Source organism: Oncorhynchus masou, chromosome 1 (genome assembly GCF_036934945.1).
Source record: "Oncorhynchus masou masou isolate Uvic2021 chromosome 1, UVic_Omas_1.1, whole genome shotgun sequence".
Classification (NCBI taxonomy): Eukaryota; Metazoa; Chordata; class Actinopteri; order Salmoniformes; family Salmonidae; genus Oncorhynchus; species Oncorhynchus masou.
This window is the reverse complement of record NC_088212.1, coordinates 59,088,374-59,102,382: the sequence shown is the minus strand read 5'-3', so window position 1 is coordinate 59,102,382 and position 14,009 is coordinate 59,088,374. Positions and strand designations below refer to the sequence as shown.

Below are 14,009 nucleotides of genomic sequence, written 5' to 3'. Positions count from 1 at the left end.
GGTAACTTCAGCACTAGATACTTGTCTCCCTACATACCTCTGAGGAAAGGTGTTTCAGACATAATCATACACTATAGCAGTATTGTTTTATTTTCACACCGGGAGAGTTCAACCAGTGACATCATCGGTTGATTGAGCCTGCTGTCTAAAAATGTATGGAGTCATGTTTTGCAGCAATTAAATATGTCTGTCCTTGTTCAATAAAGCCATTGGACTTGTCTCAACAATGTCCTCTGCCAGGACATTGCAGGATATCTAGATTGACTCATTTAACCTTCCTTTGTAAAGACTACAGCCGGACGTGAGCGCTATTACCTTGTCCAATTGTGTTCCCACCCTCGAAGGTGGGCTTTTCATAATGGGGGTGGTAATAGTTTCTACAGGTTCACAGGAGCCGTGTCTATCCGCGATTGCTAAATAATTACAATGGCTGCTTCTGACTATTCCTTTTTCCAAGAAGAGCTGGACGACAATAATACAGCGATATTTATTTGAGCTTGAAAACACTGAATAGGAGTTGAGACAGCAAGAAACACTATTACGAGGCCAGCAAGCAGAGGTGGCAGACTAGACCAGCTGGACCAGGAGGACGAATGACAAACAAGTAAGTTATTTTGCTGTTGGTAGCTAGCTAGCAATATGTTCCCTATTCAATGATCACGCGGACTGGAATATGTCCCGGGTTGCCTCTGAGAATAGCATTAACGTATACACGGACACAGTGACTGAGATCATCAGGAAGTGCGTAGGGGATGTTGTTCCACACTGTGACTATTCAAACCTACCCAAACCAAAAACCGTGGATAGATGGCAGCATTCGAGCAAAACTGAAAGCACGGACCACTGCATTTAACCACGGCAAGGTGACTGGGAATATGGTTGAATACAAACAGTGTAGTTATTCCATCCGTAAGGCAATCAAACTGGCAAAACGTCCGTACAGAGAACAGAGTCGCAATTCACCGGCTCAGACACGAGACGTACTTGGCAGGGTCTACAGACAATCACGAACTACTAAGGGAAAACCAGCCACGTTGTGGACACCGATGTCTTGCTCCTGAACAAGCTAAACATTTTCTTCGCTGCCACCTACACAGCCCACACCCAAGGACTGTGGGTTCTCGTTCTATGTATCCGACTGTGAGTAAGACCTTTACAGACCAGCTGGCTGGAGTGTTTACGCACATATTCGATCTCTCCCTATCCCAGTCTGCTATCCTCACTTGCTTCAAAATGTCCACCATTGTTCCTGTACCCAAGAAAGCAAAGGTAACTGAACTAAATGACCATCGCCCCATAGCACTCACTTCTGTCACCTCAACCTTACCTGACACCCTAGACCCACTTCAAAATGTCTCAACTCGGCGCAAGCTCAGGCAACCCTCGCCGTTATACGGGCTCCTGACCAATTCTGCTATTTTGTGTGGTTTTTTGTGCCACCATCGTTTCTGAGGACCGAAAAAAACTTCTGGACATCAGCATTGACTTACCTCGATCTGGACGAAGACTTCTACGTCTATGAGTCTTCGACACGGGAGATACTCCTTACCTCAGACCAGGCACTAATCCCTGACACTTGAAAGAGGAAATTATGTCGCTATAGAAGTTGCCATGTGGGCATATTGATGAGACTACGGAACCGCACCTACCTTCTGTTCTACTGGTGCATGTGCAATCACTGGAGAACAAACTGTAGGAGCTTGATTCAAGAATATCCTATCAACGGGACATTAATAACTTATTTGGGATAGGGGGTGGTATTTTGACATCCGGATGAAAAGTGTACCCAAAGTAAACTGTCTGCTACTCAGGCCCAGAAGCTAGGATATGTATGTAATTGGTATATTTGGAAAGAAAACACTCTAAAGTTTCTAAAATTGTTAAAATAATGTCTATGAGTATAACAGAACTTATTTGGCAGGCGAAACCCCGAGGGCAAACTATCCAGTAAAATTTGATTTTGAGTTCATTGGGTTTTCAATTAGTTTTCTATGGGAATCTAGATTTCTGAGGCACCTTGTTGCAGTTTCTATGGCTTCAACTAGATATCAACAGTCTTTAGAAACTGGTTGATGTTTTTCTTTTGAGTAATGAAGAAGTAGCCCTTTCCTTTCTGAGTGTCGAGCCTAGTGGACTGTTTTGTTTGGGGCGCGCAAACTGAAGCTCACTCCACTTTCATTTTATTCGCTATTGAACACAGTATATTCTGTCTTAAATGTATTCGATTATTTATGTTTCAAAATACCTAAAGTTGGATTAGGAAAGTTTTTTGAAATGTTTGGACCAAGATTACAGTTAACTTCTTAGATAATTTGTAGTCATGTTGGGCGAGTTGGAACCGGTGTTTTTCTGAATCAAACGCGCCAAATAAATGGACATTTTGGGGATATAACGACGGAATTTATCGAACAATAGGACCATTTGTGATGTTTATGGGACATATTGGAGTGCCAACAGAAGAAGATCTTCAAAGGTAAGGCATGAATTATATTGTTATTTCTGAGTTTTGCGTCGCGCCTGGCAGGTTGAAATATGATTGTCGTGTTTGTATGATGGGGTGCTGTCCTCAGATAATTGCATGGTTTGCTTTCGCCTTAAAGCCTTTTTGAAATCTGATATGGTGGCTTGATTAACAAGAAATTAAGCTGTATTTTGGTGTATTGCACATGATTTTATGAAAGTTAAATATTTCTAATAATTTAATTTGAATTTGGCGCTCTGCCATTTCACAGGATGTTGTCAAATCTAAAACTACCTCTTTCCCTACTGTATTTAATTAATGTATTTATTTAGCTCCTTTGCACCCCATAATTTTTATTTCTACTTTACACATTCTTCCATTGCAAATCTACCATTCCAGTGTTTTACTTGCTATATTGTATTTACTTTGCCACCATGACCTTTTTTGCCTTTACCTCCCTTAGGGGTTTGTGCTTAGTCCCCTCCTTTACTCCCTGTTCACCTACGGCTCAGTGGGTGCGCACGACTCCAACACCATCATCAAGTTTGCCGATGACACAACAATGATGTGCCTGATCACCAATGACGATGAGGCAGCTTATCGAGAGGTCGTCAGACACTTGGCAGGGTGGTGCCAGAACAACAACCTCTCCCTCAACGTGAGCAAGACAAATGAGATTGTTGTGGACAATAGGAAAAGGAGGGCAGAACACGCCATTCACATCGACAGGGCTGCAGTAGAGTGGGTCAAGAGCGCCAAGTTCCTATCATGGTCCAAACAGACCAACACAGTCATGAAGAGGACACAACAATGCCTCTTCAACCTCAGATCCTCAAAAAGTTATACAGAAGCACCATTGAGAGCATCTAGACTGTCTCTATAATCGATTGGTATGGCATGGCTCTCCTGGTCGCTGCCGGTTGCAACAGAGCCTGGACTCAAACCCAGAATCTCGAGTGGCATAGCTGAACAAAAAGTAATATTGACTACGTCCATCCTAGCTTGCTCATTAATGTCTTAATCGACATTACGGATTGCCTCTTATCCACTCATCGTCCCCTTACGCCATAGTTTGTACATCTCAAATGGAAATGAGGCTGAATTAACTGTTTCACTGCCAGACAAGGCTCTGCTGATAGCCAGGTGTAGCATTGGTAAGGTTTGTTATTGTTATATTGCAATTAATGTATTGTCCTTTGTATTGTCTTTGCTGGCATGCATATTTTAAAAAATTGAGTTCGTCCCACCAAGATTTACATGCTTAAATCACCACTGTTGCTGGCTCCAGAAAATAACATTTTTTCCGATCATGTATAATTACAAAAAAATACTGGGTTCATATTTGTATCCAGAAAATTGCCCATTTCTGTTATGGTATTTGGTGTTTTCAGACTCCTCGGCACACCGCCTGAAATTTCATTCTGTTTTGGTGGGATGGAGTTTTGTTCTGCACTCTTAGAAAAAAGGGTTCCAAAAGGGTTCTTCCGCTGTCCCCATAGGAGAACCCTTTTTGGTTCAAAGTACAACCCCTGTGTTCCATGTAGAACCCTCTGTAGAAAGAGTTCTACATGGAACCCAAAAGGTTCTACCTGGAACCAAAAGGGTTCTTCAAAGGGTTCTCCTATAGGGACAGCCGAAGAGCCCTTTAAGGTTCCATTGTTCTCAGAGTGTGCTTGGTGACATCAACGGGTGGTAAATTAGTTCATAAACTATTAAGAAAGAAAGTACCAAAGCTCTCTGACAATAACAGATAGTTTTCAGTTTCTACTCCCTACTCAGATGACTCCTAAGCAGTCCTAGTACAATTCTTGCCGGAGTAATTGCTATTTTTGTTTCTTTTTGACCATTTTAATTGAAACCAAACACAGTAAGGTACTTCATTGTGAGCCAGAAATGATTTGATGTTGAGATAAAAATGGCTGCATTGGACCTTTAACCACCACATGCAAAACATGACATTTTTCCTCCTTTGATACTGACTTCTCTTCGTCAGAGTCACAGAGCGGTGCGAGTGCGGAGCTTGATAGGGATCAAATCATATGAAAGGTAAGTTGAAAACCTTCTGCAACGTGTTTCTGTTAAGTTGACTAACAAAATGTACAGCATGCATACCGCACATGAATATGACACTTTACGTAAGGTTATGTACCACTGAAATATGGCTCACGTGTGTATGTGTCTGTGTAGTTCCACTGCGGCCAGCTAATTAAGGTCTTTCCTGAAATCTGATAATGTGGTCTTCTTCTAATTTACAGTTCCATCTGCATCTAATATGTTTCAAATTTCACAATATGGCTATGGCGTTTTTGTGTTGGTGGTTTATTTTTTTGTGTTGGTGGTTTATAAAGCATCATCTTCCCAACCTGGTGAGTATAGACCAATGTGTAGACTAACTAACTAGGCTAATGTATTGAAATGTCTCTTCTCACTCCTAATTCACAATATTCAAATATTTTTTCTTCCCTGGATGTTTAGTAAGTCTTTTAAATAGAACAATTTGTGTGTATTACAGTATTACAGTATAAACAATGGATGTTTAGTCATGTTTATTGGTATTCCAATTGCAAGTGATGCCATTTTGTGCTCAATTTGCTGAATTTTCTAGGTCTATTGTTGATTAACATGCCAAATAAAATACCTATATATGCTGTAATGTGTTACTTTGACTGATATTACATTTGCATGTTTTATTTTTAAAAATCTGTATTCGTCGTATACATTGACAACAGCTTTCATGGTGGTGGACTATGTAACTTTTTGTAGTCCAGTGGTGTTCTTGGCAAACAATTTAGTACTTATTATTAAATGATTAAATACATTACATGAGTGTATATTGTCATTGGGACTGTTTCATAATTTAATGAGCATGAAAGTATTTTTTGTGTTTAGTTTGTATTAAGCTGAAGTAAGTCATGGAATACTGTTCAGGGATCGCATCAACTGTTTGTTTCAGATTGTATTGGTATTTGTGAGTCCCGAGGAAAGGATGCAACAGAGAAGCCACTTTGTTTGGATGAAAAATGTAAGTAAAAGCCTACAAATCAATTCTAACATTAGGTTCAACTATATTCTAACTAGATTTATTGTACCCCGTTTCTCTCGCAAGAGAAACAGGACACATGTGAAACTCATCTGTGCTAAATTTCTTGCCATGCTTCCAGGGCATGAATGCTTCTGCACTTATCAAATTTCCAGTCTTACACGGACGTGTACTTTAATAATGGAAATAAGTCATATCCAGCAGTGCATCGATTTATACTCAAGACAGGTGTCATTTTCATTCACATGGAACACAACCTGCAAACTTCCTAACTTGTCGTCTGGATTTTCAGGTAATTCTGATACAGCAAAGTGCCATTTCTCGAACCTTGATGTCCAGCTGCTGAAAACACTATTACAAATCTGAGTAACACATTTGCATTAATTTATTTCAACTTCGTTCAGGTTATTCTCAAATGTTTGAAACAAACATGGCCCATTTGCCCCGAGAGGAATCGTGTGTAGATGATCTAGTCTTCTACTGTCATTAACCAAAATAAAGCATGTGTTTTTACTCAGTGTATGTTGATTTGACCAATAGCCTGGACTCTGTTCTCTACTTACAGATTGCGCCATCAACATCAAGCTGCCATATGTTGACAACTGCAAAGACAGACCTCAAATAAAATGTGTGGATCAATTGACCTTTATTAAAATTACAAATCAGTCCACTACTGGTCAGGCAACTACTATTAGAATTGAAAATAAAGTCACAACCAAAACCTCACACATTGCGAGAGAATGTGATTCTGAAAACATTGGACTGACTTATGCAAATAATAACCTGATCTCTGTTGATGCATTTGTCAGAAAATGCATAAGAAATGCAAAAAAAATAATGAATGGTCAGCAGTTATGTTCCATAAAAAAGTGAGTCCACGTATAATTTGAACTGAAATCAGGGCCGGCCCTAGCCTTTTGGGGGACCTAAGCAAAAGTGTGTTGCTTATGTCACCTATGCCTAGGGCCGGCCCTGACTGAAATGTATTTGTAATGTAATTTGAGCTATGTCAATGTCTGACTGAAAGCTAAACATATTTTAATGGATTCGTTTTGGGCTGGATTATTCATAAATGTGATTTTTTTTAAATATATATTCCATACAACAGCATATTTCAGAACATTACCAAGCAGGGACCTCAGAAAGTGATCCTCGACAGCATCAAAGGTTCAGTGACATCACATCAGAAGAACAATTTGCTAAAGTTTAGAATGGCTCTACCCTCCACCAATAATGTAAGCATCAATGAAATGGAGTGATGGAAAGAGGTCAAAAGCAAAATAGGGAGATAGTCAGTAATCACATGTATAACTCTTTCCCCATCTCCACCAGGCCACGTTGGAGAAGATGGATGACATTTGGTTGGAGATTCCTACTGAGGCTTTGAATGCTATTCTGGGAGACATGAAACAGGAAGTTAACCTGGGAGCATTTTGGTTTGAGAATGACAGCCTGTTCCCGGTAAAACAACAGTAACAACTACAACATCTCAGAGATGACTAATGAAACAGTCCTGCAATCATAACACACAGACATATTTCAGGACATCTTGATTTTAACAAAAGCACAGAAAAACATCTGTGGTACTTTCTCATTTAACACCAGTTTGTGAATCATGTGTTGACAACACATTTTTATTGATTTATTTCACCTTTATTTAACCAGGTAGGCTAGTTGAGAACAAGTTCTCATTTGTAACTGCGACCTTGCCAAGATAAAGCGTAGCAATTTGACACATACAACAGCACAGTTACACATGGAATAAACATTTAACATTTAACATTTAAGTCATTTAGCAGACGCTAAACATACAGTCAATAATACAGTAGAACAAAAGAAAACAAAACGTCTATATACATTGGTACCAACATTATTTGATGGAGTGCACATTTCAATGAAGCCCTTAATCAAACTGCATCGTGACAGCCTGCTATGGAAAGTAGCTCTATGAGCACGTTTACAGTTTCTCGGAAAGACCCAGCAACCACTTGTATCGCTGTCATCTGTGTATAGTTACAATGCAAACTGACTGCCTGATCTCCTACTTCATTCATTCATTGTCATGCTATTAGGCTAGCTACCAGTAACACTATGCTCAAAATACACTACAACACAACTTGTGGACAAAACATCAGATAAAAGACAACATGTTCACTGAGTAATACGTTGTTGCGTGTTGTTGTGACTCAAACATCATACCCAGTGCCTATAGAAAAAGATATCCTTGAAAGTATTTGGTTCTGAGGAGAATTGTAGTCCTCACTGACATTTTTTATTAACTTGTATCTTTAGAGAGAATCTACATCTTCTGTTCTGATCCCTACTAGGTGGAGGAGAACAACACTGAGCTCCTAAACAGTCGAGTGGTATCCATCGATGTGGGAGAGGACATCTCAGGCCTCAGTAACTATTTTAAGATCACGTTCCTCTTCCAGAATGCATCAGTGGTTAGTGAGCAGTGCATATCTACATCACAATCAACTGTCACGCTCTCTTTTTAAAATATTTGTTATGTTTTTGTTCTGTCACCTGTCAAAAATCTATCAATCGCTTTACATCTCCAATAATTCATGTTTATGATATGGTGTGGATTGGATTGGATTGGAATAGAAGAAGGGTCTAATCAGGTTCTATTCTCTCTGATAGGAAAACAAATCACTAGCATGTGTGTTCTGGGATCTTGAAAATGGTAGTATTATTTATTATCTAAACAAAATAGTTTTATGATGCACTATATACAACTAAATGAAATGTTGAAAATGTTTCACTGTATCTCTTTGTTTCACAGATACTGTTGCACATTGGAATTCCGCTGGATGTGTCACTGAGACAAAGGAAAATGAAACAATGTGCTCTTGTAACCACCTTTCATTCTTCGCTGTACTTATGGTGAGAAATAACTTCTTAACCTATAACTCTTAAAATATGTTGTGACCTCACTTTAACATTTGTTTGATCAATTGATTAAGGGCTTGATTCAAACTGTATTAGGGAAGATCTGGCATATTGCACCACTGAGAGTTCAGTGCAATGTTCCCACGTTCGCGGAGGCTGCATTCACGCTAAGTGACTTGTTTGTCCCCTCAATCGGAAATTACCTTTCATTTTAAATCGTGCTGTATCACGATACGGATTAATTTCAACCCAAAATGAAACACTCAACCAACGTGTGATCTAGCCACTGTGTGTTTTGTTGATGGCAGTCTCCGGTCAGTGGCTCCAGTGCCAGTCTGAGCTCCTCCTCTGTGTGGTTGCTGACGTTGTTGTCCAGGGTGGGCTGTGGAATATCCCTCTGTTTCCTGTGTCTGGCTCTCCTCATCCACCTCAGGTCAGATTATACTGAAAACGAATACTAACAGTATGTCCACAACATGCAAACAACGAGCCACCACACACAATGCCACTCAAACAGAACATCCTCATTGGAAAAACTCATTTTTCTATTTTAAGTACACTTTTTACATCAGCAGTTGTCACGCAGTGCTTTTACAGAAACTTGACCCAAAGAGGAAGCAGAATGAACCTAGAGAGGAACTGCCTTAACAATGAGCTTTGCTATGTTGTTGATTTTGAAAATAGATTTCAATCTCTTCTTCCCCCAGAAGGGGAAAATCTGATGATTCCCTGTGCATCCACATCCACCTGTGTGTGGCGCTGCTGTGCCTCAACCTAACCTTCCTCATCAACGACAGCCTAGCCTCTCTTGGTGTCCATGGCCTGTGTGTTGCTACGGCAGCAGCCACCCACTACTCCCTGCTATGCACCCTCACCTGGTTCTCCCTGGAAGGCTTCCACCTCTATCTGCTCATCATCCGGGTCTTCAACATCCACGTCAACAGATACCTCCTCAAACTGGGCCTGGTAGGATGGGGTGAGTGCAGTAAGTCAATGGGGAGGACAAGTATGACTGGACTTTACCTGATTAATGAGAAGTGAAACTGTTTCACCAAGCTGCACATGGTATTGTCCTTGTGGTATTGTCCATGGGATCTTTGGATCCTTCCTGCTTTCATCGCTTTAAGGACTCAACAGGGAACCACATCTCTTTCAGGAATACCTGGCATAGTAGTTACCATAATTGTTGCTTGTGGCAAATATGGAGAATACAGAATATACCAGCAAGACGGTGGTGCTATTCAAATGTAAGTTATATCATGATATTGATAATGATGTGTTTTCAAATCACCAAAGACTCCCTTACTCTCTGTAAAACATTTACTGAATGTGTCCCGGTCTGTGTATGTATGTGATTGTGTCTGTGACACGTCCGTCCGTCCGTCCATCCGTAGGTGCTGGCTGACTGACTCCGCTCTGAACACGGTGTCCTTCTCGTACTTCGTGCTGACATTCGCGGTGAACATGCTGTGTTTTGGGTCTGTGACAGTGAAGGTGGTGAGGGCCCACCGTCAGAGTCCTGTCCTGAGGGAGAGGGGTATGAACAGGGGGACAGTACTCAGTCTGCTGGGTCTGGCCTGGCTCCTGGGGGTCTCCTGGGGGGTCCTGCTCTTCCAGTTTGGCCCCCTGAGGGAGACAGCCTTCTACATCTTCTGCACCATCAACTCTCTCCATGGTGAGATAAAATAAGCCCTTATTCTCATTCACATCAGGTACACACATGCACACATACATACACAGTAGTCCTGTGTACGGGAGCACAATCTCATGAAAAGTCAATGATAAAAATCTCATGGTAATTTAACTGCTGATATTGCAATAGTACATACACTACAGGTCAAACGTTGTAGAACACCTACTCATTCAAGGGTTTTTCTATTAATTTTTACTATTTTCTACATTGTAGAATAATAGTGAAGACATCAAAACTATGAATTAACACATATGGAATCATGTAGTAACCAAGAAAAGGTTAAACAAATCTAAATATATTTTATATTTGAGATTCTTCAAATAGCCACCCTTTGCCTTGATGACAGTTTTGCACACTCTTGGCATCATTTTCCATCATCTTCCAAGAGCAGCTCTTGTAATTCAGTAAAAATGTTTATTGCACCCTACAGGCCTCTTCCTCTTTCTACGCTATTGGGCTTTAACTCGGCCAGAGAAGGCATCTATCTCCATGGCAACCACTGTATCTTCTTGAACTGAGATGCATCCAGCTGAGAGGCCAGTCCCTGACTAACACGGTTAAACCTTCTACTACTAATACCACTGCTTCCATTTTATTACATAAGTACAATATTTAGTATGTTGGTTTATAACTTTCACTATAGGCAAACCTAAACATACATTATAAATCGTAATTGTTTCCAGGTTTGCTCGTAAGCTTACTTTGCTCATAATACTTTTTTTAAACTTTTCAAAGTTGTGCTGTTTATTGCACTTTGTGTGCATTTTGCTGTATGACCCACCTTCCATGCATATTCAGTTTTGATGTGTATAGTCCAAGGCAAACATCTATTAGGTTCAAGTGATTTTCATCTATGAAAATAATCAAAAAAGTTTGGATACCCAATCGATCACTCACCGTCGTACACGAGGGTAAGATGATGTAGTCAACTATGAATTGGTGCCTTTCTGTGTCTTTGACTGTTATCAAAAACCCTCTGAAAGATATGCTCTTTTTTTAGTCCATCTAACATTTTGGAGAATTTTAATTCCCTTTTGGTTTTTGCAGAAAAGGCGTACAGTATATAACCTCCTAGCCTATGGGCTACCTGAGAGAACATTAGGCCTACAAGTAGATAGTACCTTAGCATAACACCATATTTGCAGGGATAGAAAATCAATGTTTAGAAATGAACATTTTTAGATTGTGTAAACCTTTTCTTTGTGTAAATAACTACCTCTTCTGCACATGCTGTTTTTGTTCTCCTTTTACTTTGTGATCATATTGTTTTGTATTTTCTTGTGTGCCATTTAAAAAAAAAGGAAATAGATATCCTAGAGGCCTACTGTGTCATTAATATTGAGGGGGTTCAATTGAAACCTATGACTACTTTCTCCCCTCCCAAACATCGAAATCATTATGTGGAAATATACTGCTGGATTTTGGAATATGAGGTAAAGGTTCAGTGTGAACATAATAAAAGAATGAAGAAACCCAACCTGAGCAAAGAGGAGCTACAATCTCTGAAAAAGCTACAGTCAGAACCAAACATTGCAATTTAACAGGCGAATTTCGTACACAATTGATTGTTTCCGAATTCAAAAGGTAATTTGTCAGACCAACACTTCTACATGCCACTGCCCTCTGACCCCATTTCCACCTACATTGAACAGATCAAAGAGACATTGTTTGAAGGAGTCAATCATAACACCCCCCCTATACTACATGGTGCCTAAGCGACATTAGAATCTGGACGACCCTCCGGGAAGACACATTGTGTCAGGGATTTGGAGCAGAACTGAGAACATCTCACTTTGTCAACCATCACCTGGAACATGTTTTTTTCTTAACTCATAGACGGCTGACTGTAAAACTCCTGACTGACATTGATACCAGAATAGGTTTTCTTAGTCTTTTTTGACATTCAATCTTTGTACACAGTCATTCATGGTTAACTAGGAACAGAATTTGAGCTAATGTGTTAGTTTATTAACTCAACTTTTTTAAACTCTTGCTGAGTAAAATGACAAATTCATGTTTGGCTTTGAAAGGCAACACTGTAAAAAAGCCAAATTAAAGGTGAAGTTATTTTTCTTTCAACCAAAGTTTATAATGTAAATGGAGTGTTATACAAGGAAAGGGTTTTTTTTGAGATTTCACTTGTTTTTGAGAAACGTAGGGACAGATATGCAATAGGCTATCTAGCAATCATACCACACATTAAATCATTAAAATCTGCCATGTGCGTCATTACGTAAGAACAGTAAAGACACGCAGCTCAAAAGGCTCCCCTATTAATCTTGTTTAGGGATAATACAAATATCCTAAAACATTACATTTGGATAAGTTGCGGGTCTACTCTGGACATTATAGAAAGGCACTGTAGCAGGCCCGTGTGTATTTTTACATCCTGAATTCAAAATGTATTATGTATTAAATACGAAAAAAATTCACCCAACTACACACAATACCAAATCATGACAGAGTAAAAAATATGTTTTTAGAACATTTTGCAAATGTTTTAAATTAAATACAGAAATATCTCATTTACACAGGTGTGCAACATTGCTACACAATCTAATTCTAGCAGTCTCTGAGGAACAAATGGCCACAGTCATCTAGCTACAGTAGGTAAGAGATTAATATGTTTGTTTGATTGATAAGACTGAACTAGATCAAAGGTAATTCAATAATCAAGATTGTGTTGTACCTTTTAACCAAAAGCCTAACTAATGAACAATTCTCAACCCTCATTCTGTGTTCCGGTCGAATTGGATTCATTTGCAAGTTTTCTCTCTGAAAAATGTAGTTAATTTAACCTGATTGTCATAAGTTTCCAGGACTTTGTCCACGCAGGGCATCTGAACACACAAAATACATTTTGATGATTTTCATAACATTTTGGGTGTTTTATTTAACTTTTGTACACCTGTGGTGTTCCTGGTCAAAAATGACCGGTCATTAGAAATGAATGGGTGAGACTACAATTAGCGTATAAAACTGAGTTCAGGCACACGCCCATTTATCAGATGGACACACTTCCTCTCCCAGACCCCCACATGCAATTGTGTTTGAGCGCACACACACACACACACACACACACACACACACACACACACACACACACACACACACACACACACACACACACACACACACACACACACACACACACACATACACCTCACTCCCCTTCTTGGCTTCCATGGCAACCCCCACGGGAACCTTTCCCCAGTAGAATCTTTCCGCCACGGGAACAACACCTGTTGGCATTCTCACAAACAATCACAACATTGTTTCAATAATATATAGATCTTTTCTCGCAGCTCTGGTATATAATAAAGCCTTTTTTGAGGCCTTGCTCACAATTCATTCTGTGGCATCACAATGACCAAATGATATACTATATGTGAGGCTCTTGATCATATCTTTGATCATGACACTGGTGAGGAGGAGAGAGTCCTTGTTAAACTTTGACACAAGCAGTCTGTGATAAATAGCACAATATGTAGCACAATATGTATGATAAATAGCACAATGAGTATTTGTTATAGTCAAAAAATCCATACATTATGCTTTTTTTTAAACTAAAAATGAGTTGTATGAGCTCAGGTCAATGAGGCCAACAGGCCGTAAATAGCAAATAGAAGTTCACAATAACTTAAGTTGATAAAAGATCTAACACAACATTGGGTGATTAATATATGTATTATTAGTGATTTTATAATCAGCTATAATGAGGCGGTCAGTTTGAACAGGGAACACACAATTAATTAACATGAAACAAACACAACAGGAGGGTTAAGACATCCTCTATTTCAAATTTCAGTCAGACCACCCAGCCAGCCCGAGCCGCCTGCACACCAGTCTAGTCAATAACTAAACTCTTGCCCCAACACAATTTCTTTCCCACCTTTTTTTCCCCCAGGGAAAGTTTTGGA

At 39.6% G+C, this 14,009-nt stretch overlaps 1 protein-coding gene across 4 annotated transcripts; it reads left to right on the top strand.

The window, feature by feature from the left end:
• The first annotated feature begins 4,436 nt into the window (after positions 1 to 4,436).
• LOC135547308 (adhesion G protein-coupled receptor G3-like) lies at positions 4,437 to 11,403 on the top strand. Of its 4 annotated transcripts, none has more exons than XM_064976181.1 (15): positions 4,437 to 4,507; positions 4,717 to 4,827; positions 5,415 to 5,483; positions 5,623 to 5,793; positions 6,067 to 6,370; positions 6,610 to 6,736; positions 6,834 to 6,962; positions 7,829 to 7,948; positions 8,148 to 8,190; positions 8,290 to 8,390; positions 8,705 to 8,829; positions 9,104 to 9,372; positions 9,553 to 9,643; positions 9,791 to 10,071; positions 10,520 to 11,403. In XM_064976181.1, exons 1-15 carry the CDS (start codon positions 4,501 to 4,503, stop codon positions 10,600 to 10,602), a joined length of 2,031 nt encoding a protein of 676 aa, XP_064832253.1. In that variant the 5' UTR covers positions 4,437 to 4,500; the 3' UTR covers positions 10,603 to 11,403. The 4 variants fall into 4 exon arrangements, with proteins under 4 accessions (XP_064832253.1, XP_064832242.1, XP_064832273.1 ...); XM_064976170.1 differs by having other exon boundaries at positions 9,104 to 9,381; XM_064976201.1 differs by lacking the exon at positions 5,623 to 5,793 and having other exon boundaries at positions 5,794 to 6,370; positions 9,104 to 9,381.
• Positions 11,404 to 14,009: the final 2,606 nt, after the last annotated feature.

Excerpts from the sequence above, each read along its gene's own strand:
- LOC135547308 (XM_064976170.1), top strand. Across the intron at positions 6,371-6,609 it reads CAGTTATGTTCCATAAAAAA|CATATTTCAGAACATTACCA; the intron begins GTGAGTCCACGT and ends TCCATACAACAG. Across the intron at positions 8,391-8,704 it reads CATTCTTCGCTGTACTTATG|TCTCCGGTCAGTGGCTCCAG; the intron begins GTGAGAAATAAC and ends TGTTGATGGCAG.